We start from the raw sequence: 27,291 nt of genomic DNA on the forward strand, positions 1-27,291 counted from the left end.
AGCAATACAAAGACCAATTGAAGCTGGAAAGCACAATGCTGTTGAGACCATAAGACACATGAAGAACAACTGCTTGTTCCCTGCAACCAGCTAGACACCTAGTCCTGATTCGCAAGAAGAAGTTGAAAAAATGTGCAGGAAGGATGTAGCCCTGTAAAACTTGATGATCATGCAATTAAGGAAGAGAAAAAGAAGCAAAAAGGAGTAAAGGGAACAGTGAAAATTGTCAGACTAGGGGGTATCGATTAAAACATTTAATGGATGAGGATGGTTTAACTTGACTTGAGGTTAACTCTAGTCAAGGACATAACTAATAGGTTTCAGTTAATTCTTTACACCGCACACTGGCCATTTCTTTGGTGGTAGCTGTTTGATCTTTTATGGGGGTGTATATTCCACAAGCCGTTCTTAACCATCTATTGGGATCATTCTACGTGAACCCTTGAAATAAATAAAGCAACCAAAATATCCAGTTAAAATAAAAAAATCTTACATACTTTTTATCTGTTGTCCTTTCAACCCTGTTTCAGCTATGCTATGAGCATTTAGTGTAAGGCAAGGGTTCTAAAAGTGATAAGATAACCAGACCCTGTTGTAGCTTTATGAGCTGACGATGGAATTTGAAAATATACTTCTCCCATAAACCAATATTTTGACCACAATCCTAACAAGCGGGCATTGATCTTGATAAGAATATATATCATTGGCTATTTATCTTTTTTTTTTTGGTAATAAACATTGCTATTTATCCCTATGATTGTTAACATAAGGTTGGTAGATTGGTAAGATCTAGACTTCTCAGTTCGACTTTGCGAACGACAAAGCTCCAACTTGAAAATGTAATCGAGGGGGCCCGAATAGGGTTCTAATTTCCTGCGGCCCAAAACCCAGCGGTCTCTCTTGATGGCCGCCACATGTCAATAGTTAAAATTTTAGCCGTTGAATTTTTAGTTGTTTATTTTTCAACGAATGGTTAACCCGGTCTAAATAATAGACTCGGTATGGTTAAACCATTTGAACTTTCTGTCTTTTCCTTGCTTTCAAACGTGTATGGAATGTTCGACTCCTTTTATGCCTGGTTGCCGGTGGGGTAGAATGTGGCCGCGGCAGTGTTAAGAGTGAGAGATGCGGCCATGCGGGTAGAGGCGATGCAGGGTTTGAAATAGAAAGAGATAGATAAAATAGTTAATATGGTTCCAGGTCTTACTCTTGGATCATTTTATTTGGATCTTTCTCCCCTTCTCACGATACCACAAACCTTTCAAGCTCAGATTAAAAAAAATAAAACCCTTAACCCCTAGAGTTTAAATCTTGAGCCGCGAACTTGCCCAAGCTCGAGCGCAGGTTCAAGCAATCCGGGCCAGATGGGAACTTAAACTACCGCAACACGTGTCTTCCTTGTTTGATAATCGGCGTTTACTCCCAACACCCGGGGTGGGAGGCGGTGCGAAAATGGCAGGTGACTGTATTGTTCACTGACGAAGTGCGAGAAGCTGTTGGGTTCTGCTACTGGCTACGAAATGGAAGAGCTGAAACGTGTGATTCCTACGAACCTCAAGCGAATGATCTTCGAAAGCACTACCGAGGATCTTCCCTCAACATGTTCTTCTCTATTGGATTTTTTTCTTCATCTGCCATTGTTTCAGAACGTAAGGTTTCCTCTCAAGTAACTTCTCTGCTTATTTATATATACAGAAGTTTCGTTTCCTTTATAATTTGGCGAATTAAACTTCTATTACTTTCCCCAGGTCATGCAAGACCTAACGGACCCAGAAATGGCTATCTGTCGTAAGAACACGGAAACTGCGTTAAGTTACAAACAGAAAGGCAACGAGTGTTTTTCTAGTGGAGATTACGTCAAAGCTTTGAGTTTTTACACGCAGGTATTGGTCCTGTTTTCATCTTTCTCCCTCAATGTAGTAGTCATATGCAGCGATGGTTCCTCTGTTTCCATTTTCTTTCATTAGATATTTTTTGGAATGCTCACAATTTCATTTCTGTTTCCCGCTAAACCATGGGGAGAGTTATCAAAAGATTGCCATTGCTGAAGCTGTTTGTAATGATCTCTAGAGATTTTTGTGAATATATATATGTTGGATCAAATAAATAATATTATTCGTATAATAACTAAAGCATATGCAATGTATACAATCAATAATGGAAGCGTAGATGAATGAAACCTTTAATGTTATTTCTTATAGATTCGTCTCACTTTCTTTCTTTGAATCTTCGTGAGTTTTTACTCTTTGCAATCCTTCGCTTGAATTTGTGTGGACCAAACTCAAACCCAAATATTGCGTGTAACGGCTACGAGGACCCAAGATGTTATGTATATCATAAAAGCCTAAACTTAACCATTCCCATAATTGTAAGGTGAGTAATGCCCCTTGACTAAATATCCTGAATGAATATGAGCTCAAATAATGGACCAGTGTTAGTTAAACCGACAACCCAACAATCTCTCACTTGGGTTACACTAACACGAGTACCTTTACTTAAGTATTTGGCCATAACTTCCATAATCCTTCGTCACTTAGAAATTATGATTCAACCAACAAACAATGCCATTACAGATATTAACAACTCGTTGGTATGAACATTTGAGGTACATACAAAAGGTAAAGAATGCAAACCTTATGTGATCACAAAACATTCTCTCTTGTGGGTCCTTTTTTGATTAATGATCAATCTACCTTGAATTACCTCACAGGTATAGATATTAATTATAATTTGGCAACTTGCCATGGTCGATCTAATGTTAATACCTGAACTTGGCTGCCAACTAAGATTTAGGTTAAATACTGCTATAAATCAAAACATTGGCTAAATACTGTTATTTTCATATGACAATAATTGTAGTAAATGTAAACTATTTTCTTTAATTATTGACACAAGATGAAAACAAAAGAACCATCTTATTAATGAATAAATTTCACAATGAAGTTAAAAAAATTGAATCAAAATGAACAATAACTCCCACTAGATGATTCTTAAAAACTCCTATTGACAATGCCTTAGTAAGTGGATTTGCTAACATCTTATCAATAGAAATATGTTGAATATCAATTTCTTCGGCAATGATCTTCTCCTTCACAAGTAGATACTTGATATCAATATGCTTAGAGTTCCCAGATCTCTTATTGTTCTTTGAAAAGAACATAGCATAATTGTTTTCACACCATATTTTGAAAGGCCTTAAAACTGAATCAACTACCTTGAGCTTGGTAATCAAATTTCTGAGCTATACAACTTATTTTATTGCCTCATAAAGTGCCACAAATTCTGCTTGTATGGTGGAAGATATTAGTATAGTTTGTTTTGCACTCTTCTATGAAACAACTCCACCTCCCATAAAAAAAATATCCTGAAGTGGACTTTAGATCGTCAGTGCAACCACCGAAGTTTGAGTTAGAATACCTTATCACCTCTAGCCTCTCACTGGCACTGTAAATAAGCTCGAAGTTTGTTGATCTCTGCAAATATGGCATGACCTTTTTTGCTGTTGTCCAGTGAGCCACACCAACATTAGACTGAAACCTTTCAAGTATGCTAACTACAAAAACAATATCTGGACGAGTACATACTTGTGCACACATCAAGCTCCCTACTGTAGAAGGATCGGGCTTATCATTCATTTGTGTCATTTCCAAGTCATTCTTTTGGGCATTTCCCCTTATTTAGTTTGTCCCCTTTGCTAATGGGTGCATCACCTCCTGAGCACTTCGACATACTAAATCTCTTAAGAGCCTTATTAGTATCGGCCCGTTGAGACAATCCAAGAAGTTTTCGATCCCTATCTTGACTGATCTCGATACTAAGGACATACTTTGCTTCACCCATGTCTTTCATTTCAAAATTTTCTGACAGAAACTTTTTTGTTTCATAAAGTAAGTTCGTGCTACTACTTGCCAAAAGGATATTATCTACATGTAGCGCCAAATGGATATTATCTACATGTAGCACCAAAAGGATATCATCTTCATGTAGCACCAAAATGATGAAATTGCCTCTGTTGATATGTAGGTAGATATATTGATCAATGGATTCTCTGTGAAGCGAAAGGATGCAATTACTTGATCAAACTTCAGATACCATTGCTAGAAGCTTGTTTTAAGCCATAGATAAACTTCCTCAACTTGCAGACTAAATATTCTTTGCGCTCTCCTTAAAACCTATTGGTTGCTTCATAAAAACTTGTTCTGTAAGATCACCATTCAAAAAGGCTGTTTTTAGATCCATTTGGTGCAACTCTAAATTATAATGAGCGATAGTGGCTATAATGACTCTAAAGGAATCTTGTAAAGAAACAGGTGAGAAGGTTTCATTGTAGTCAACTCCTTCTCACTGTGTAAATCCCTTTGCTACCAACCTCTTGTACTGCTCCACTCTGCCTTGTGAGTCAGTTTTGGTCTTAAATACCCATTTGCAAGCAATAGGTTTACAACCCTATGGTAATTCTATAAGCTTCCACACACCATTATGACTAATGGACTTCAATTTCTCTTTCATTGCTTTCACCCATTTGTTTGCTTTACAATGATTTATTACTTGTTAGAAATTGAGTGTGTCCTCTTCCCCTCCTATATCATACTCGTGTTCATTCAGGTAGATTAGATAATTTGAACATAATAGAGTTTTGCGAGCCTTGAAAAAATAATAAGCAAGAAAGCATAAGGAGAACAACTAGATGACAACATAGGGCTAAGGAGCATAGGATGAGGTACTTGCCTGATGGACCTTCTAAGTGGTTTGGCTGCAGGAACTACTACATTTGCCTCCACTTCTTCAGCTATCTCAGCCTTAAGATAAATCTCCTTCATAGTTGGAGGGGATTCACAAGTTATGTATTCAAAAGGTGGTGATAGAGATGCAATAGGGGTTGAAGTAGGAACAATGATTAGCTCGTCAAAACAAGATTTCGTGGATTGGAAGGATCACCACAAGACTTGAAGAATTTAACATGGATGGTTTCAATAATAATCCTTCCAGAACCAGGACAATAGAATCTGTAACCTTTCGATCTTTCAGGGTACCCTACAAAATGACAGTTCACAGTCCCTGGATCCCAGACCATTTGATGAGAATTGAAAATTTTGGCTTTTGCTTGACAACCCCAAACTCGCAAGTGTCAGAGGCTTGGCTTTTTGCCAATCCAGAGTTTGTATAGGGTCTTACATACTGCTTTATTTGGGATCCTATTCAAAACATAAGCAATAGTCTTGAGTGCCTCACCCTATAATGACTCTAGTAAAGCAAGTTGCTTATCATGGATCTTGCCATGTCCTTTATAGTTTTGTTTCTCCTTTCTGCAACACCATTTTGTTGAGGACACCCTAACATAGAATAATTATAATACACCCTAACATAGAATAATTATAATACAATATTGATGAATTATTCCAATGTTGTTGAAGAAATGGGCAAAGGGTCCTAGTTGTTGTTCAACCTCTCCACTCCCATAGTTTCTCCACCCCTATCAGATCTGACAACTTTAATTTTCCTCGAGTGGAAGAGTTTTACTCAGCTTTGAAAATTTTAAAGGAGTTCACAACACTTAACTTTTCAGGAAGAAGGTTAATTTACCCATATCTTAGCCAATCATCTATAAAAGTTAAGAAATAGTGCATGCTGCTTAGAGTGGGTACGGGAAAAGGATCACAGATATTAGTATGAATCAAATCTAACACTGTTGCACTACGAATAACATCTTTCTTTCTACTAATGGTCATCTTGCCCTTGGTGCGGTCAATACAGGCTCCTAATTCATTTGTATCAGGAATGTCTAGTATCCTTTGTTTCACTAGTCTATCAATCTTCTTTTGCAATGTGACCTAACCTTCTATGTTAAAGAGTTGCTGAATTTCCAGTATCTAACATCCTCTTGATTCCAACATTCATCACCAAAGATTCTTCGCAATCAAGTCTATACATATCACCTATTTTACAGCCAGAACCATGAACTACTGAATCTTTTAAAATAGAAAATCAATTGCCATTAAATTGATAGAAAAGCCGTCTTGACCCAATTTGGCTACAAAAATAAGAATCCTTCTCATAGTGGGAGTGCAAACTACATCTTTCAATAAAATAAATTTTGCAGAATTCAAAAATCAAAACTATTAATAGTTTTCCCTTCTTTAGATAAGCCTAGTGAAAAATAGTTTTCCCTTTTTAAGATAAGCCTAAGCAAGATTCAAAACAGACTAGTGAAAATTTTATACCAAATTTTCTCTTCTTTAGATAAGCCTTCTTCTTGAAACAATCCTTCTTCAAATGACCCTGTTTCTTGCACTAGTGACAGGTGAACTCATTATCCTTCTTCTGTAAGTTTGCTCCCTTGAAATCCTTTTCTTTTAGGTTGAAAAATTGCTTGTTGGTCTTAGTGGAAAGAACCTTCTTATAGATAAGATTGACAGTCTCAACTTTGTACCTATTAAGGTTATTCTGCTCTTGAGTTACTATAGTAACCACTTGATTTAAGCTCCATTTGTGATCGGATAAGACATTATAGGTGGACTTTAGATGATTATTAGGCTGAGGGAGAAAATCCAAGATGATGTCCACCAGAAATTCATCATCGAAATTTATTTCCTGGCATTTGATTTGATTGCCTAGAGAGATCTAACCTAGAATATGATCTATGAAATTTCCGTCCCTAGTGAACTTGGTAGTGGTGAGGGTAGATATCAAATCTCCCGACTGTGCCTTCTTGGAAGAGTCAAACTTGGCCTTGATAGTCTTTAAATATTCTTTAGCAGTATCCTTTTGCCTTACACTATTCCTAGTACTTTTAGGGATAACTGACTTCATTACTTTTAAAGCTTTCTCTTTTGCCTTATTCCAATTGTTCAGTTCATTTTTCTGTGATGTAGTGGGATTTTCAGCTTCAATAGGCTTAGGGTCTATAAGGCATATATTCCATTTTCTTAGACATAAGTAGACTTCCAAATTCTGTTCCCACCCTTTGAAATTATCCCAATGAGTTTTGGGATGTCGGAGAAAACAGAGACAGAAGACATCATTAATGATACTGTAAATGACACATACATATTATCAAAACACCAATCTTAGGCATGCATTGAATAATAATGACAAAAATATACAATGCCAAAGAAGAATAATTACCATCAAACTAGTAAGAGTTATCGACTGTTACTATATTTCAACATTTGGGTTAAGAATGCACTAGTCCCCTTATAATTTGCAATTATTGCAAGATATTTGACTTTGAAGGTGCCATCACCTTTGGGTTAAGGCTACTTCTAAGTCATCATAATCCCTAAATCATTTGCATTATTATATTTTGATGATGACACCTTTGGGTGAACACCATCAATTTGCTGCAATAATTATATACTTTGGATTATAAATTATCAAGATAAAAAATTATATTATTCCACTTTAGTGGGTTTTATATAATTTTATCATAATATATGGTGGGATTCTTTTATATGACAAAATAAGTATGCAATAATAGTTTTTGCTGGATTTTATATTATAGAAACATTTCTATAGCAAAAACAATTTACAAAAGCATTTTTGGTGGCACAAAACAAACTTTGGAAATATTTTTGGACCAATTTCATTCTAGAAAAATTCTGTTTTTATAAAACAGAAATAATAAAAAAAGCAAAGCAAACATGTTTCTATTTCATAAATAAAAATTTAAAAAAGCATAAATAATAAATAAAGTGAAACAAATGTGTTTCTATTTCAGAAATGAAAATTTCAACAAATTTTTTTTTTAACTCTTTTTTTTTTGGTCGGTCACAATAGTTCCGGCAGATTCTCCGGCGGTTTTCCGACAATTTTTAGTGGATGATCCTATGGGATTTCGGCAAAAGCCCTGTGGTTTCCAGCAATATCCGATGGATTTTCCCTTTTTTTTTATTATTCTAGAAGGGAAACATGCCTTTAGAAAGGAAGTTTATATTCACCTTTTAGAATGATCGATTTGACATTTGAAGTATAATAAAACAAAAAAACTTTCCGTCTTTTAAGGAAAAGGAGGTTACTAGCATTAAAATACTAAAAGAAATATCTCTGATTTGACTAGTAAAAAACAAATTTAAAAGAGAAGAAACTTTTGAAATTGATTTGACGTTTTGAATATGATTGAATTGATGTTTTATGCAAGAAAATCTAAGAATAAGATCTTCCATTAGAAAATATTAAAAAAACTCAAAAAGAAAAGAAATTTTGAGATTGATTTGATTGTTCATGCACGAAGTTCAAAGAAGAAGAACTTCCATTAAAAAATAAAAATAAAAATAAAAATAAAAATAAAAAGATTCAAAAGAAAAGAAATTTTGAGATTGATTGACTATTCATGCATGAAATTCAAAGAAGAATTTTCATTAAAAATAAATAAAAAAACTCAAAAAGAAAGAAAATTTGAGATTGATTTGACTGTTCATGCACGAAATTCGAAGAAGAAAACTTCCTTGCATATTACGGTAATAGATCCATTAACTAATATCGAAAGAAACATGGTTTTAAAAAGGTTTAGTAATAGAGATCAATCATCAATCATAAAAAAAAAAAAAGAGTTAATTATTATAGAAGCTAGCTCTGATGCCAATTGTTGGATCAAATTAATAATATAATTCCTATAATAATTGAAGCATATGCAATATATACAATCAATAATGGAAGCGTAGCTGAATAAATACCTTTAATGTTCTTTCTTTTAGATTTGCTTCACTTTCATTTCCTTGAATCTTCCGGAGCCTTTTACTCTTTGGAATCCTTTGCTTGAATTTGTGTGGAACAAACTCAAGCCCAAAAATTGTGTGTAATGGCTACGGAGACCTAAGGTGTTATTTATAACATAAAACCTTAACCTTAACTACTCCCACAATGGTAAGGTAAATGACTCTAACTAAATATCCTGAATGAATATGGGCCCAAATATATATATTTGTTTTTTTGAGGTGGGGTTGAGAAAAAGCTTGCTTGCGCTATGCTATAGCCTCTTGAAGCAAACCTAACTGCCTTCCTTTAGCTTATAGCTTATCCTGTTTTCGGTTATTTGCTTACTTGAGCATTATAGTGTTTTACTACGTCAGAGGTGTCTACAGCTGCACCAACACTATTGTGATGATTTGCCTTTCAGCTTCTCAATAGTCTATCATGACAAGACAAATATCAAATTCCTGTACTAATTCATCAAATTTGGCGGCGACAAATGGCGTGAATTGATTTTGTGGTGTGCCTGGTATGGGAATCAGAAAATATAGTCTAATTATACCCCTTGGAATAATTTTAGATGAAGGAAGAGATAGGGAAACAAAGGAGTACATCAACATAGTGGATTGCTTATCTGACTAGTACAATTTATATTTTGATCCATAGTTTCACTTGGTTGCTTTTAATGTTATTACATGCTGAAAGTGAATGCCAAAATGGCTGCAGAAAAGAGTGGAAACTGCAAACAACCACCACAATATGCTCTGGAGGATTTTTGTGGTTGACAATGTTCTGTGAGTTCATGGTGAAATGAGATATGCGTCACTATCAATGGAGAATGGGTTGCAGCTGCTTGGCTTCTCACCTTTCTTAGATTACAGAGAAAACCATATAGCTCAAATATATGGCAAAATACTCAACGCCACATATTGGCGAAATACCTATATATCCCAAATTACCCCCCAACCCCCCCCCTCCACAAAAACAAAAAAGAAAGAAAAAGAAAAGAAAAAAGAAAAGGAAAAAAGAAGCAATGGAATACATAACATCGTACACCCAACGGTTATTTGTGTCATTAAGTAGTGCCTAGGTATTATGCATGGTTAACAAGGTCTCTTCAAGTTTCTGTTAGTTAGGAACATAACTACATAAGCAATAAAATTAAGTTATGATCAAAGTGTTCTAATTGATTGTAAGTGTTGGGTAGGGCCTTGGATTTGGCTAGATGTTGTACATCAAGTGTGGGGATTTCCTCATGGTTTTGACCTAATGGTCCATGTTCTTCAAACAGTCCAACACATGTTTGACTTATTTGGGGATTTTCTGAAGCATTATATTGACATATGAAGAATTTATAAAAGATTATAAACTTTGGATACCAGCAGATCCCATGATGCAGTTGCATTTCATTATGTATGGGATTATTTTTTTGAGCTTACTTGTCCTGGCCCATGGGACCGTGGTAGATAAGGTCAGAATTCTAGGCACTGGGGTGGGGGTTGGGAGGGATAAAACAGGGCCTTTCTCGCTGGGCGAGCACATCCGATTCGAAAGTCCTTTCCTAAACCACTTCCTGTTCAGTTGCTGAAAGATATAATTATGTTTCAAGTGATAAGGACCTTAGTATGTCTTATCAAGTCTAGTTTATATTTTTAGGAAAAACTTTGAGATGAGTCCACTCAAAATATCTTCTAATAGTTGTCTAGGAGTTGCATTTTGAAAAGTTACCTTTTTATTTTGAGAAAGAGGTGAGCTAAGAGGGATTTAAAAAGTTTGGAATTCTCCTTTTGTTGGACATGAATATACAGTTTTGGTGTAGAAAATTTGATGCAATAAAATTGTGTTTGTATGTGTCAAGTGTGTTCACATGCTTCTACCTCGTGTCTCCTCCTTTTTCTGTTAATGAACTAAAATCAGAGAATAAAGTAGTGTAAAACAATAAACGAATAAATTTCAGAGTGGGAGGTTGCAGGCCCCCTCATAGACCCTGTAGTTGTGTCGATCCTCATGCAATGGGATTTTTTACATTTATATTCATGTACTTAAGTGAACATACACAAGTAAATAAAGACTCAGAAGTATGGAGATATCATGCTGCAGTGCATAATTCTTTACATGTTATAAATTTCAACTTGAATGCGCATACAACATTTTTCTCCAACTCCTACTTCTCACTTTAAGATATGATTTCTGTAATCCATGAATGCATCAGTGAGAAAATATCAACCGTATGTATCCTGTATTTAAAATTTAACATTGTTGATATGATTAAAAAAATGCATTTTCATTTTGAAAAAGCAGGGATTACGTTTTGCACCAATGGATGCTGATGATGTGAACACAAGCTTGGTCACCACGCTATATGCAAATCGAGCCTCATCTTTACATGTGAGTTTGATCTCTAAAATCTTGTGTATCTTTGGCAGTAACTTTGCCATGTCATATGTACAATTGGTCACTAGTTAGTGAGTTCATGATGAGGTGATTTATTCCTATTGTGATTAGTTGTCATTTTAAGTTTGGTATTATATTATTCTTTCCTTTTAGGCAGTTTCCTAACTAGGTTTCTATTTATTTTCCCCCTTGTTGCACAATGGTATACTTTCCTTTTACTCCATTAGTTGTGTAGAAATGTGGATAGGGGGCTACTGGAGATTAGATTACTATGCTTCCTAGCACTCTCTCAAGATTAAGCATGATGCTACTATTGAAGCACAGATACTGATTTAACTTTATTTATTTGTGTTACCCAAGTTAGCTCAAAAGCTTCTTATCTGGATTTTTTTATTTGGATGGTATATAGAGATTCACATATTAAGGACCATTTGAGCATTATTTAGAACCCCCAACCTCTCCCCTCCCCCCCCCAAAAAAAAAAAAAGAAAGAAAGAAAGAAAGAAAGAATAAAAAGAAAAAGAAAAAACAACACACACGGACACAAAAAATCTCCCTTAAATCCTAAAAAAGTATATTTGGTTTGAGTTTTTTTCTGAATCCATATGGTAGTGTAGAAAAGCTGATTTTTGTTTCTCATTGCTGTTATTTGAACATATCATCTTAGTCCATTTCTGTATGTTTTCCTTCTCTTAATTGCCAGAAAATGGGCCTTTTGAAGGAGTGCATACGGGACTGTGCTCGGGCTCTCCTACTTTGTCCTAGCTATGCAAAGGTATTCCATTGTTTCTTCTTTTTCCTCTCGCTGTCTCTCTGTCTCTCTTTTTTTTTTATTTTTATTTTTATTTTTTTAATTTTATTATTTTAAAATTTTGAATTGATTACTTCTGTTTCATCCTAATATTAATATGTCAAAGGATATGGGTCTTCTTCTTCTTGTATGGAGTGCAGTACATTGTTATAAGTTTTAACTGATAGAGGCACTTGGACAAGGCCCAAGGTCAAAAACCAAAAATTCCCTCATTTTGACTGAATCTTAGTTGAAACTGTTCTCATTTGGTGATCACGAAATTTTATGGAGACCGTAGTTACTGTGAATACAATGGAGCCTCTAGATTGTTAGAAAAATAGAAATCACATTCAAAATGTTTATTTGGTTCTGTACCCTAGGTTGGTAATGTATTTTTCTGAAATGTGTCATGTGATATGTTACACAAAAAATTCATTGAAAAGAAAATATGCATTACAATTTACAAGTAGAGAAAAGCTGCTAAACATTATTAAATGTCAAAATGTACCGAGTACGTGTTCAATAGTACAAGCATTCTAACTCCATAAGTGTTCAGTCAACCACATCAAAATTGGGCTCAGAAGCCCCTGAAAAGTCATCGCTCATACTTCATGTGGATAGTTGTAGTTCTGTGTGTGCTCGAAAGATTAGGAAGATTACTGCTATGAATGTGGCTGCTCGTACGGTTCTATCACAAAGGTGGTCATTTCATGCTCTATCAGAAGAAATGTTCAAATTACATCACATCAGCCTGACAAGGTGCCCTGAATTTGGATGTAGATCACCAGTCTGGGAAGATGATGCAAATGTGCCTCCACTATAACTGCTTGGTTTGTGTTAATATAGTTGTGGGGGCCTGGGAATGAGAAGTTGCTTTCCACAGAAGACACCACACCTTGTGACCAATCATCATGAGTTGCAGGGAATGAGGATGACTAGGAGCAACACTTATCAAACCCATTTGACACATAACCTGATACTATATCTCTTTGTGGGAAATGATGGGGAACACCAATAGCCCAACTGCTAATGCGTACATATCCAGTGCCACCCGCACACTGAGGCTTGCAACTGCGCTAGACAAGGAAGAACATTTATCTCCTAGTCAAAGCTGTCAGTATCCTCATCTGGTAAGATCTTGTGGTACAGGTCACTGTAATAACCTGTACATGTGGGTGGGGGAAGACATGCAGTCATGCACTAGGGTCTGCATCTTGTGCCGCATGATCAAATTGAGTCTCTCTAAGACTCTTTCCCGTGAATCTGGATAGCGTATGACTCTGGCTTCATGTCATGATCTTAGTCTTTGCTGAGCTCACCATGACAGTTATCACTCTTGTAGCACTTAAGTCTATAGATGACAATGTTCGGGAAATATTTAAACTCTGGTGGTTTTTGCAACAGACTGGAACAGATGCTTTGTGTCGTCCAGTCTAATTCTTTTCCTTTGATGAATGAGGTTAAAAGAATACTTTTGATGCCCTTTGGAGAAACATAAAAGTTGTACTAATAAAAACAGAAACAAATTTTGATCAGGAAGAGAAAGAAGATGAAACTTCCAACATTTCAAAATGCAACTTTCACTTCTTGAAGTGAAGGTTCTCAACCCTCATCTAAGTATCTGACTCCTCTTCACTACTAACCTCAGGACTCTGTGATGTCATCATTACTACAATCTCCAGCCCTCATTTATAATTGCTAGATTCCTCTGAACTGTTCCACTTTACTGTGTGCAGTCCTCACCTCAGGATAGCTTAATTTTTGTGAACTCAACTCTCATATGAGAATCACTGAACTCCTTGATGCTATTATTTGCAAATCTCATTGCAAAATCATTGAAATCCTCTGAACATTGCTATGTGGGAATGCTGCAACCTGAAAATCGTTTGAAGCTATCTTTTGCCCTATATCAATCTCCATTTTGGAGGTGGTCACCTCCGGTTGTCCTAAATCTCCAGCATTTCAGATACTTTCTAAAATCTCTGTTCAACTGTATCCAAATTAATGTGATGTAGATCAATACATGAAGAAGAAGAGGCCAAAAAACTGTTAAAAGTTATTGTTCATGTTGACAGTTTCATAGCCCCTTAGTTGACCTGGGTGGGATATTACTGGGGAAACCTATGGGCTAAGACCAGATTGAGTGGAGGTGTTGTTACTTGTTAGAAGAGTCAATTTTGTCTATGCATGGGGGATTTTAGGAGTTTACTTTTGTTTCTGTCTTAGTAATATTCTCTTAGATATTTTGTGGTTGTCTGTTAAGCAAGCTTGGCTCAGTCTAGTTTCTAATTTCAGGTTTAGAAAGTAGGCTAAATTTTCTATTTTAAGATTCCCCCCCCCCCCTTTTCTAAGTTCACATTTCCATCAAATATGATGGTGAATGAGATTGTTTTGTAAAGTTATCATCGTGGTGGTTGGAGGTTGAAGAGGTGAGAGAATAGAACCCCTGTCCCATCTGTTTTCTCCTCCTCTTGCTTGATTCCCTGCTATTCCTGGTGTTGTATGACTGTAACCAAGCCCTGCTGCTACATCTGTGGAGGCCTGCTTGTGTCTGTGACATTGATAAACAATCAACACTGCTGCTCTCGATTAGACAGCCAACTAAGGGCTTACAGCTCCTGTGGCTTGTTTCTCCCTTAGAGCCTGCTGTAACTTTGAGACACCAGAACTCAGCAGCCCTTTGATCCTTTTGAGGTAATACCTTAGGCATGTCAAGGATACCTTCTAGATTTCTACCTTCCATGCAGTTGTGCTTGGCTCCCCATCCACCAACCACATTGATCTTTCCAGTGACCATCTACTCTGAAGGCTGGTTTCTAGTTTTAAGCCATCTTCATATCTCAACATTTAGACATCAGAATTGGCTGATTTTTAGAGCATAAGGTCCATTGGACACCACTTCCGTTTAGTCCAAAATTGTGAAGTTCTACTGGCTGATTTTGTTGCCAGTTTTGTGTCCTACTGCAACTTATCATCATTCGTACTGTAGAGTCATTCTTCGTGAAGTACTACATTGGATCTATAATTTGCAATCTTTTACAATCTTACCTGAAACGTAAGGGTTCTCCCAAGTTAATAAATGGCTGGGATTGTCTTATCTTAAAATTGTTTGGGCTCTAATAACAAACTGTTATTTTTTATTTTTAAATACCTGAATGTATAAGTTCTCCCAACACATTTGGTCTCTTATGGATGGACGACTTTCATGATTACATCATGAGATGTTAGTAGCTCCCTTCTTATTGTGTTGTCCTTGCTAGAAAATGACAAAAGATCTTCTAGATGAGCAGCCATACAGTAGTAATGTGGAAGTTTGATGTCATCGATCCTAACAAATAATAGGGCCCTCCTCTTTTTTCCTCTTTAATAGCTTAACTTATGTCCAGATGCACTCGTGTATCTGTAAATTCTCAAGGGATGCACTCATATGTGTAGACTTATTTTACTATTAGTGGATTAATTCACATGGATGTTGCTTATTTCCTTCAATAACTTGTATGCTATCTGGATGCACTCATATAAATCCCTGTTGCATGTCTTTGGATTATTCTATTCGATGGAGATCTCACAACAATAGCTTGTTAGTACTTACTAGACCCAAGATGTTCATTATTTTTTCTTATTGGTATTTCCCGTTGGCATTATATGACAAATTCACTGGTTATCCTCGGTTCCAGTGGGATGAAATTCCTTGTGAATGGTCACCTAGAGACTGATGTAGTCCTCCATGATTGATAGAAGATCAACTAGGGGTCAGTTCTTTCAGGATCCGATAACAACCGAATTCAAATTGAAAAACTAGGGTTCGGACTTGCTAAAATTCAAACTTTAGAATTCTAGCGTTTCAGCGGGTCAGATTGCAATTGAATTTGAATGGTTTATCAGGATGGTATGGGGATGATATTATCAGGGCATGAAGATCAGATGTGTTAGATTGAGCTGGGCAGAATCTTTGTGAATAACACCTTGTGTGTATTCTTCTAGGTCTAGGGAGCAGCTTGAATAAATCGGACATGTGGATATTAGGTGTTGATGGAATTCTTGGGTAGTGGCTAGGATTGAATGAAAGGGGTGAAGTATGGAGGCTTTGGATGAATTCCAATGGTGAAATAGGCCTGGGGGTGGATTCTTGCAAATGAGGATTTCCAAAAACAAAAATAGAAAGGGGAGGGGGGAAAGAAGAGCAGATGGTTCAGACAGATCTTTGACTGTGGAATCAGTCAAGTACAAAGATCTGCCCTACAGGTAAAGCCTGGGAAGCTTTGACGCCTAGGTGATGCTTATGTGTCCAGGTGCCTTGGTTGGTTTTGTCCCTTGATGGCATTGACTTGAACTTTTTTATCCTCTCCAATGCCTTGGTTCGGCTAGGCACTGTGATAATTATGCTCTTTGTACCTGCAGAAAGTCCCATGGCATTTCATGATTTTTGGCCAAATTTGAAAGCCAAAGTAATTCTACAGATTATGGTCATTAGCTTGTGCTTGTGTTGGCTTCCCTGGACAGACAATTTGGTGTCAGCATTAATACAACAACAAATAGTTAAATATATCAACATGACAATAATACCCCTGAAGCTGTTAAGTAAAGTTGGGTAAAAAGGATATATGAACCTACTAAAAAGTAATATTAATGTCCCTTTTTGGAGATCGTGTAAGCTGTTTCTTAGTTTACCATTGGTATTATCTAATTTAGTTTCATTTTTTTTTAATTGTAGGCATGGTATAGGAGAGGTAAGGCGAATGCTTCCTTGGCAAATTATGGAGATGCAGTCCGTGATCTGAATGTTGCTATGAACATGGAGCTCTCTTTACAAGGAAAGTCCCAGATAAAATGTGAGATTGATAGAATTCTCGACCACTGCAGGATGGCTAAGGGAACAAACAGCTCTCAGGAGAGTTCTGGCGTGCAGCATTTTGGATCCTGTGGTAAGTCAAACTCTATTATTGGTAAGGTTTTGAATTTTGTCTTTGTTCCTGCTTGGACGATTGGGAATGTATAGTGTTTATGTTTCATACCATCTCCACGTCAGGTACAACTGTCGCATTTTTGAAGAGTGCACCCCCCCCAATAGATGTCGTAATAGTAAAACACCACTATTGAAATGCACAACTAAAATATTTGATACAGATTGTGAAACTGTAGCATTGATGTGTTTACGAGTGTTCACTTTTTTGCTCGACAACCTTATTTGTTCACTATGATTTGTTCTTATTCCCTACTGTAGAGTACCTATACACAAGTTTGAGTAGTCTCGGACCAGATATACATGTGGAACATTAGTACCACCCACATACTGTTTTGTATGGGTGATGCAGTATCAATAAGCTGGTCCAATGAGTTTCAGTCCAACCCCAAAAAGAACCAGCCTTACAAGGGAACGAATTAGTTAAATTAGTCTTTTACTTTCAATATGTCAATTGTTTTAGTTTTACCATTTAGGATGAGTTAATTTTTTAGTTTGGACTTTGTTTTGGAGTTTCATATTTCCACTAGGATTTGTGTTTTTATCCCTTTAGGTACATGCTTGTAATACCCAGTGGAGATTAGAATGAAGTGAGAGATAAGTTGTGTTACTTGATTGTGAGATTTCCTCTCGTTGTATCTACTTCCCTTCTTCCTCTTCCTATTCTTCTAATTCTCCTGTGAAAGCCACCATGGCGGAGCATTCCGGGCTTGCATTAACGGGTGAATTTGTGCTATGGGATGTTTGAAAATTGGTTAAATGTTTCTTGTTGAGAGATGGTAATAGGAGTGTTTCACAAACCACCCCCTCCCCGACCAAAACAAACCCCCTCCCAACACACACTCACAGACACAAAAAGAAAAAGGGGGGGGGGGGGGAAGCGAAAGAAAGAGTATTGGCATTCTGTTTTGAGAAGAATTCTTTCCTTTCCCCTTTGATTAAGGGGTGAGAAACTTTGTTAGGGGTTAGGATTGAGGAAAAGATGCAGATATCCCCTAGAATTATGGTTCATGATCTTAAAGATAGCCTGGTACAAGTGTCACCATTTTTAGGGGGTGGGAATGGGGTTTCTGTCTTTGGGGGGAATGGCAGCTGCAGGTAGTCTCTCTTCTTTTGAAAGTCATAAAAGTTATTTCCACTTGAAAACTCTGAAGACTACATAAATCAAATGTTTAAATATTATTATCTAAAAAAGGAGTATCCGGTGCATGATGTTCCGGCCATGTGGATTCTTCGGGGAGTAGTAATTTATTTAGCCTTCCTAATTGAAAGTTGTCAACTGGTCATATCTAACTACTCTAGCCAATCATTGACTAGTTGTCAGTTGTAACTAGGCAAACTTGCTTGCTGGTAGTGCTTGTATTATGCTAGTCAGTGACTAGTCCACCGAGAGGATGCTTTAATGATGATAACACTTCACCATGGAGAGCCTCCAAACCATTGTAGACACCTCTTAAATTTGAAACGCTAAATGTAAGCTGTTACTTCTTTTTATTAATAATAATCCACTAAATTTTAAGGGTTAATTTGGAACCTGGAGCATTTCTTGGTTCCAAAAAAAAGAGAGCTAAAAACTCAGACCAAGCCGCCGAAACCCCCCAGAGTTAGAAGTTGTAATGGAAGTTCATAAGAGGATTTGCTGGTGGTGAGTTTTCTTTTTTGATAGAAGGAAATATATTGCTCTCTGTGGAGGTGCAAATATGGGGAAGAAGGGGATCACAAGGATGATGGGAAAGGAGAAGTCATGGCAGATGGAGGAGTGAGCTGGGATGGAGACAGGCATAACCTCAATACTAACTAAATTGAATTTCAAGTTTAGGTCTACAACCCTATATGTAAAGCTGGATAAACTGAGATTAGGACTCTGTAACTAATTATACAGCTATCCCGTTATCTAACCGTACTGACTTATATGGATCATATATTTTCTGAAAAGTCTCTAAAGTCCAAACTACATAGGCTACTGGCTAACAAGTAACGGTGACACAAAATACTAAACTAAATAGACTTTCTAGACTAAGCTAATTACGTGACAGCATAAGAAATCCACACAATCTTATCCACATACTTGATCCTGTTACTGAATAAGACTCAATGATGTGACCACGAGTTTGACCCCTGGCCAAAACCGTAGGTGGGCCCCCCTATATGGCTCCAAGAAGCCCCCATAGGCTCGCCGAACCCCCTAGTAGGGGTATTTAGGGTATTTTTGGCCCTTTTTTTTATTGCTGGCATTATTTCCAGAATTATTTCTTGAGTTTAATTTGGGTTTTACTTCTTAATTTGAGTTGTGTTTGAATTGGTTAAGTTGTGGATAGGATAAGACTCTTGTACAAAGAAGGCTCCTATCTTTTAGGAGGGTTTCTATCTTTCAGTAGGGTTCTTATCTTTTAATTAGAAGTTTTTTTTTTGATAGTTGGTTGTTGAGTGACCAAAGGAGTTCTTTTCAATTGAACTTCCTTATATAGAGACTTAAGTTATTTAGTCTTTTATTTTCAGCATGCACCTTTAGTTGTTTAGATTCTTTTTCAAGGGTTGAGATTATGTGGTGGGATCCTAGTCTGTTCCCACATGGTGTCAAGAGTCTTTTAGGAGGCCATGAATAGCCTATTGTTTCTTTGTAATTCTTGAAGTCTGATTATTGCATGAAAAGTTTATTGAGTTTGAGGACAGGGATTCCTATTTGAGGGGGCTTCGGTGGATTTTAGAAAAGATCTTCAATTTTCGGCACCATTCAAATTTCCGGCAAGGTTCTTCAAGCATTCAAGTAAGGACATCAACTCCAGCTTTTTCCCTTCTCTTCCCTACCCATCACAAGCCGTAGGATACATCCCCAACCCCATTGCAGCCCTTTCCCCCCCTTTCCCCTGCATTCACAGCACCCCCCACCTTTCCCCAAGTCCATGCATGGTTCCTTTGCCCTCCCCAGTTCTGCGCAACCCGTCCCACTCCCTTTCCCTGCTGCTGCAGCTTGGCAGCAAGCAACCCCTCCCCCCCAAAAAAAAAAAAAAAAAAAAAAAAAAAAAAAAGAAAAGAAAAAAGAAAAAAGAAGAATAAAAAGAAAAAGAAAAAAAAGGGGGAAAAAAATCCCAGCCTGTCTCCCACCACCTGAGGCTCTCTTAAAAGCCCTACCCCACCCCCGCGATCCTTGTAGAACCTTTCCTTCCTCTCTCAACCCCAACGGCACCCCTCCCACTCCCTTTCTGATTTGCGGCAACCTTGGAAAAAGAAGAAGCAGAAAGAAAGAAACAGAAAAAAAGAAGAGAAGAAAATAAAATAAAGAAAGAAAGAAAGAAGAAATGAAAGAAAAGATAAGAAAAGAAAAAAAAGAAAAGAAAAGAAAGAAGAGAAAGAAAGAAAAGAAAGAAGTTCCCATAGATCTTCAATTCCTTGAATTGTTTTCCCCTAATTTTCCCCTTCAACCCATACCAGTATGGGTCCAAAATTTAATGTGTGTCTTTTCTACCAATTCTAGGAATAATATTTTCCATTCCCCATTATTTTGTTACATCTCTTATTGACTCTGGATATCTCAAAACCATTCCCATGGGAAATTGTTAACTACCTAGGTTTTTCTTTCCATCATCTCATTAGAACCCATCTATTATTTCCAAGTGTTTCTGTCCAACTCCCATCTATTTCAGAGCAACCCTTAGGTTTCTAATACAAGTATTGAATTATTTGCTGGAAGATTTTAGGCGAATCCTTAATTCTAGGGAATCTTTCCAAGAAACCCGAACCCTAGAATTGGGTTCACATCACTCCATGTATGGGCTTATAAAAAGGAAAGATTTTGTTGACAAACCCAAAAGTGAGAAGCCCAATAACCCAACCATTTTCCAAAAGAGAAGTGTTTTGAGGCCCAGTTGGACAAAACTAACTACATCTATTCCCCTCTTGTTTCAAAATCTCATCCTCGCGTTTTATTGGATGGAATGATCATCGTTTGTAAATCGGCATTGTCCCCCCCCCCCCCCCCCCCCCCCCCCCCCCCCCCCCCCCCCCCCCCCCCCCCCCCCCCCCCCCCCCCCCCCCCCCCCCCCCCCCCCCCCCCCCCCCCCCCCCCCCCCCCCCCCCCCCCCCCCCCCCCCCCCCCCCCCCAAGTACTTACTTTGATTTGATGGTATTTGAACACTTCTCGCAAAAACTTGCAATAGTCCACTTTCTAACATTTAGGACCCGTGAAGCAAGAAGAAGATCAATGATAGGGCCGCAGGATCATGACATGTGGAGGGAGAGAGAGAATTAGGGTTGTTTAAGGGGATATAAATAGGGGTAAGATTTGAAGTGAAGTTATCGAATATTTTTTCAGAGTGGTTTTGGGCAGCCGGAGGGTGAGGGCAATAGTGGGGGAGATTGGCACCATTGTAACCATTTTATCTTTGTTTGTTGTTCTTGCATATTATCTTAGTAATTCAATATTAGTATTTCTGGTATTCGATCATTGGGTTCTTATCAAGTTGGTATCAGAGCAGTTCCGATCTGCAGGAAGAGATGAACACCAGATTGCCTATATTTTATGGCGAAGGTGACGCGGAGGAATGGTTCATGGAGGTCCTATTGTGCTATTGGGATCATGAGATCATACGAGCATTGATTAGGAGTGGCACTCCAACACCTGGGAGGCTGGAAGGAGATGCATAGGAGTGGGACTATCGAAGAAAGAGGTCGGCATTTGATTGGACCAACTTCAAGGAGGCGCTGCAATTGGATTTCGGTGAGAGGAAGATAGTCAAGAAGAGCTATGAACTTCTAAAACCAATAGAAGTTGTCAAACAAGATGAGTTGGTTATAGAATGTGAGGTGAAATCTGAGGACTCGACCATTGCCATGGACCTCGCAAAGAATGGGAGGCTATGAAAAGGTCCCATAGGTGTGGAATCCATTTTTGGTCAAGGCGGAAAGGGGGAGACAATTTCAAAAGATATTGCGTTCGAACCAGAGTGTGACAACATATCGGATGCAGCAGTGAGAAATATCAAATTGGTAACTCAAGAAAAAGTGGAGAGGCACCATTATTTCAGGGGAGAGCTCGCCGTGGTGGAGCGAGCTTCGGTGAAGCCATCTTGGATGTGGATGGAAGTGGCAGTAGAAGTAGTGCTTGGGTTGTGGATCTGACAATGGTGGCAGCCTGCGACATGGGTGCGATTACGGGGTAAGATCTTAATTCAGTTTCCCATTGAGAAGGATCTCTAAGATTTACTTATCCGATTAGAGTTGACTGCAAAATTTAAGGGAATATCTTTTAGATTTACACACAACTGAAGGGGGAGAGGAAATTTCACAATTGGCGGCAAAAATAGTGGAGGCATTTAGGTTTTTGTACGCAGGAAGGAAAAATGAAAGGGAAGAGACGGTTCAAGAAGGGTTTTTGGTTGAACCAGAGGCTGCGAACCAAACCAGGCTTGATACTGCAAACAGGCTGAAATTAGGCCCATTAAGTTGGGCCTAATGAAGCAGCTGTCCCAAGATTTTGAACCCGAACTGTGGACCTTAAGGAGCCAAATTAATTCAAAAGAACAATGGCTCGCTCACTTATTTTATGGACCCAATGGTCAAGACGCTAGGCAGCAGCCCATCAAGTTTTTTATTTCCAGGTTCAGCCCAGTGTTCAGGCTAGAGCCCACACTACCAGGGGCCCAGAAACAAACAGGTTGCTAAACCTAAAGAAAAGGGGTATTTTGGGAACTCTACTGTTTACTCTTCTTCTTCCTTTGAGACTGCCATCTACTCAACGGGTCCTGCAGCTGTTTGTGGTCTAGGGGAAGGCTGCAACGGCTCTGGCGGCAGTGAGGCTGCTATCCGTTGTCTACGACTACTCTGGAGGGTGATCTTCCGTTTGCTATTTCACCAGGGACTGCATACTCAGGTGGGCGGGTATGTTGGAGAAGAACCACAAGCCTTCTTCAGCCACATAACAAACGGAGGATGAAGGTCTTACCGCTGAATGCAAGTGCTGGAATGAGATATCTATTGCATGTTCTGACAGAGATGCTTCTGTTCTTCTGTTCGTGCTCCAAAAGGCTACTGATACATGCCCTTTCCAAGTTTACTGGACCCTTTTGCCACTTTGGAATCTGGGAGTGAATTTTTCTCCACTTCATTGTTTGAACAATATGCAGGAGAATGTGTAGAATGGCCTGCATTTAATCGCTTCCTCTGCACATTTGAAGAAGACAGTGGCAGCATTTTCAGTTTCTTAAGAGATGTGGTTGACACTGCCCATATGGGAATCCATGGTGCCTATCTGCTAAAAGCCCTTCCGACATATATTGTTGCATGATTCAGTGCAGCAGGTGCTGTATTCTATAGGGGAACTGTCATAGTGTCATTATTAGTTTTTGGCTGAACCCAGTTCCAATGGCAATTCCTTGTTTGTTCTTTCCATCAGCTGAAGTTTCTAAGGTTTTTTTTATTTGGGTTGCTTGGAGTTATGTGGGAATATAATCAGTTGGTTTTCAGGTGGATTTGTTCTTGAAGACACCGAATTGACATGGTTATGCGGCAAACATGTAATGATCAAGCTTCTAATTTTCCTTCACCCTGAGGACAAGGTGAATTTTGAAGGGCCGGTAGTTGATAGGGCCCCAGGATCGTGACATGTGGAGGAGGGAGAGAATTAGGGTTGTTTAGGGGGTTATAAATAGGGGTAAGATGTGAAGCAAAGTTATCAAATATTTTATGAGAGTGGATTTGGGTAGCCGTAGGGAGAGGGCAATAGTGTGCTGTGGGGGTGACTGGCACCATTGTAACTAGTTTGTCTTTGTTAATTGTTCTTGCATATTATCTTAGTAATTCAATATTAGTATTTCTGGTATTCGATCAGCGGGTTCTTATCAATCAACCATCTCAATTTCTTTATAAACTAAGTCAAGTGGTTTTTCCTTTGGAATCCATTCTTGTTTTTCCACGTCTTGAATTGACCTGTTAGTCATTTCCTTTTGTGACTGTTATGTTGGAATTGCTTCAATTGACTTTGAAAAGATATCATGCTGCAACTCTTCAAGACACTAATGTGATAGATGGATGTCTTTAGTGTACATGAGTTCTCTTCACGCCTGAGGATAGCCTTTCATTCTTCTTTTCATGACTGGCCAACTATGATGACATGCTTAGAAGAAGGAAATACGTTAGACCTAGCACCATTAAAGTAGGCAGAAATTGTGAATTCGATGAAAACTTTGTTAGTTCAGCAGCAGTTGTATCTATCTTAGACTAAGTTCTACCACGGATTGTTAAATAAGTTTCTCATTCCACCCCATAATTGTCAAGAGCCTCAAGGAGCCCAACGTTGTGAACAGGTGCCTAGGCACATAGGTGACAATGTGACCACCTAGGTGCTCAAGTTTGATTTTCTATATCCATCTTTTTCTGACATTATTTGATAATATATACTGTATACCATAAAAGTCAACAGTAAGCTACACAAGTCATAAAAAAATGAACATTGAGTCACATCAAGTAATAAAAAATGATCGCTAGGCCACATCAAGTAGTAAAAAATAAATGTAGAACTAGAAGTCAATGGAACCAAAGAAGTAATTTATTCTGACTTGAATCAATTAGAAATTTAGAACATGCAGTTGGTTTATACTGTTGATGACACCCGAGACCTAGGGTTAGGGTTTCTAGGTAATCTCCCTAAATTAGGGTTAGGCCAGGAAAGGGGCTCTAGGTCTGATTTAAGCCAATTAGGGTTTTGAGAAAATTCTGCAATTTCTATTGAAGAAGAAGAGTTGCTGAATTTTTCTAGAACCCTATAGCCTGGGCTGATTGGGCAATGGAGGATGGGAATGGGTTCTAGGCTTAAGGGCGATGCTAGAGTTGGGTAGAGAGGGTCCAGAGGGGCTGGGAATTATGGTCGAATGGGGAAGGGGTGCTGGCTGTGATGCAGAGAAAAGAGGAAGAAAGGGGAGGGTCATGAAGTTAGGAGAGGGGGTAGGGATGGGCTGAGACCATAGGGGAAGGGGTTGGGGTTTCAGTTGAAGGTGCTTGCTGGATTCTGCAGATGGAAGCTTTAAGAAGGCAATGGAGGTCTTGTACTGGAAGTATGAAAGCACTCAAACCAGCTGCAGGGTACCCAAGAGGGATCCCACAGCTTTACCAAAGCCAGTTCTCAAATTCTCTATAATCAATAATCAATAATCAATAATTGAAAAACTACATGAAAGACTAGGCTATTTATAGCCTCCACAGACCATCCTAGACTCAACTTATGAATCCCTATTATATTGGGATCCAAATGCTTACTAAAATAGGACTTGATTAAAGATAGAACTACTTTAAGATAAGGTTCCTAAAATTAGGGAGCCCTTATCCTAACCAACTAACAACTCCTACTAACAATCAAATATCAAAATTAACTCAACAAGTAAGACTCCAAAATAGAAATAATAACAGAATTAGTTTTCCTAAACTAAAGTGGACTTGGTCAACCAATTATGGCTCGATCTAGGGGTAGGAAAATGACTTTCTACCCCTGGACAGATTTGGCTCCCCCGGGTGGGCTCTTGCTCTCGGATGGGCTTGGGCCTTCTTTGGGGGCTGTTTAAAGTTGGTTACTTCAGCTCTCCCCTTCTTGAAAACATTCATCTCTTGATGAATGTGTTCGTCATGTTCTTTAAGGTCAACCCTCTGGAGAGTTTGCATGTGGACTCGTCCTCTCATCTTGCAGTGGGGAGCAAGTAGCAGATGCATGGTTGTTTGCACCTTTCCTTGACAAGCCTTAGAGGACTTGGATTGGTGGCAATGTAATCTTCAATCCTAGGGGCCTGAGTGTGAGGAGCCCTAGGAGGAAGGATGGAGTCTATAGCCATGTCTTTGGAGCCTTTCTCTGTGAACCCCTTTATCTTGACTGTTGCTATCGCCCTAAGAATGTTTACAATATCTTTTCTAAGAAGTGGGAGACTCAAGGGAGCACTAGTTTTGCTAGGGTTTGGTACTAGATTGGACCTGATACTTGTCACCTTTGGTGGAGTGGGTGCCTCGACTTCTTTGGTTGTTATGATCTTGGCATTATAGGCTAGGTCCTCCTCTGTTTGGATCTCTTCTGGTATTGCATCTGGAGGGGAACAAGGGGCCTCTTCAGAAAGTGGTAGCTTGTTTAAGGCTTCTTCTTCATCATTGCGGGCTGCCTCTAGAGGTGGGCAAAAGATGACTTCTTCAAACGCGGGTATAAGGGGTTGGGAGATGGTTTCTCCCCTTCTTTGAGAATACTCATTGGATAAGCAATCCTTGTCGTGTGCTTTTCTGTCAAGTTCAGTGAACTTCCAGGAATGTTGTTGGTATCGCCTAACTGTGTGTTCTTGTGGGAAGAATAATTGGCTCAACACCTTAGACATCTCTTCCCGAGTGTTTGGTTCAGTGCCTGTATACCACAGTTGCTCCCTTTTGGTAGCTCTACCGTTCACGAGTGTATTCCTCTAAGTATCTCTGTGCAAACCTCATCTTATGATTCTTTGAGTAATAATATCTCTTAAAGTACTTGTGCACATCATGCAAGTTTGCAACCATTCATAGAACACCTGGAGGTCTTTCACGCCATCATATGTCTCTAGTTCGTACATCTTTGGAGGTCTCTGTGGCTACCGTGTCCCCTTGCAGATATGATGATGAGACTGGTAGTCTTCTCTAGTATTCTTCCATGCTTACTGTATCATCTATTACGGGTATAGGGCTGCTGGAAACTTTTACTCTGATACCACTAATAAAACCCGAGACCTGGGGTTAGGGTTTCTAGGTAATCCCCCAAAATTAGGGTTAGCCTAGGAAAGTCCAACAAGGGTATATTATCAAGCCGCAGGGTTTTGGCATGGTTTTGGGATCCAAACGAAGGCTGGGATTCGGGTTCTAGGTCTGATTTAGGGCAACTAGGGTTTTGAGAAAATTCTGCAATTTCTATTGAAGAAGAAGAGTTGCTGAATTTTTCCAGAACTCTATAGCTAGAGCTGATTGGGCAGTGCAGGGTGGGAATGGGTTCTAAGCTTAGGGGCAATGCTAGCGTTAGGTAGATAGGGTCTAGAGGGGCTGAGAATTAAGGTCGAATGGGGCAGAGGTGCTGGCTGTGATGCAGAGAAAAGGGATAAAAGGGGCGGGTCTTGAAGGTAGGAGAGGGGGTAGAGAAGGGTTGGGACTGTAGGGGAAGGGGTTGGGCTTTTCTTGCTCATGCGTGGTTGAAGGTGCTCGCTAGATTCTGCAGATGGAAGCTTGAAGAAGGTAGTGGAGGTCTTGAACTTGAAGCGTGAAAGCTCTCAAACCAGCTGCAGGGTACCCAAGAGGGATCCCATGACTTTATCAAAGCCAGTTCTCAAATTCTTTATAATCAATAATAAATAATTGAAAAATTGGATGAAAGACTAGGCTATTTATAGCCTCCACAAACCATTCTAGACTCAACTAATGAATCCCTACCAAATTGGGATCCAAATACTTACTAAAATAGGACTTGATTAAAACA

At 38.6% G+C, this 27,291-nt stretch overlaps 1 protein-coding gene across 3 annotated transcripts in view; it reads left to right on the forward strand.

Moving 5' to 3' along the window:
- The first annotated feature begins 1,052 nt into the window (after nucleotides 1-1,052).
- Nucleotides 1,053-27,291, forward strand: part of TPR9 (Tetratricopeptide repeat (TPR)-like superfamily protein) — a 65,151-nt gene continuing 38,912 nt past the window's right edge. For 2 of the 3 annotated variants that reach the window (XM_089149661.1, XM_089149660.1), the window contains exons 1-5: nucleotides 1,055-1,649; nucleotides 1,749-1,883; nucleotides 10,990-11,076; nucleotides 11,786-11,857; nucleotides 16,587-16,797. In XM_089149661.1, the coding sequence (XP_089005787.1) occupies nucleotides 1,521-1,649; nucleotides 1,749-1,883; nucleotides 10,990-11,076; nucleotides 11,786-11,857; nucleotides 16,587-16,797 (634 nt within the window). In that variant the 5' untranslated portion in view covers nucleotides 1,055-1,520. Of the gene's footprint in view, nucleotides 1,650-1,748; nucleotides 1,884-10,989; nucleotides 11,077-11,785; nucleotides 11,858-16,586; nucleotides 16,798-27,291 lie in introns of all 3 variants that reach the window. The other variant, XM_089149659.1, reaches the window with a different exon arrangement.

This window comes from Hakea prostrata, chromosome 3, assembly GCF_041222555.1.
Source record: "Hakea prostrata isolate BN-2017 chromosome 3, UWA_Hpros_2, whole genome shotgun sequence".
Taxonomy (NCBI): domain Eukaryota; kingdom Viridiplantae; phylum Streptophyta; class Magnoliopsida; order Proteales; family Proteaceae; genus Hakea; species Hakea prostrata.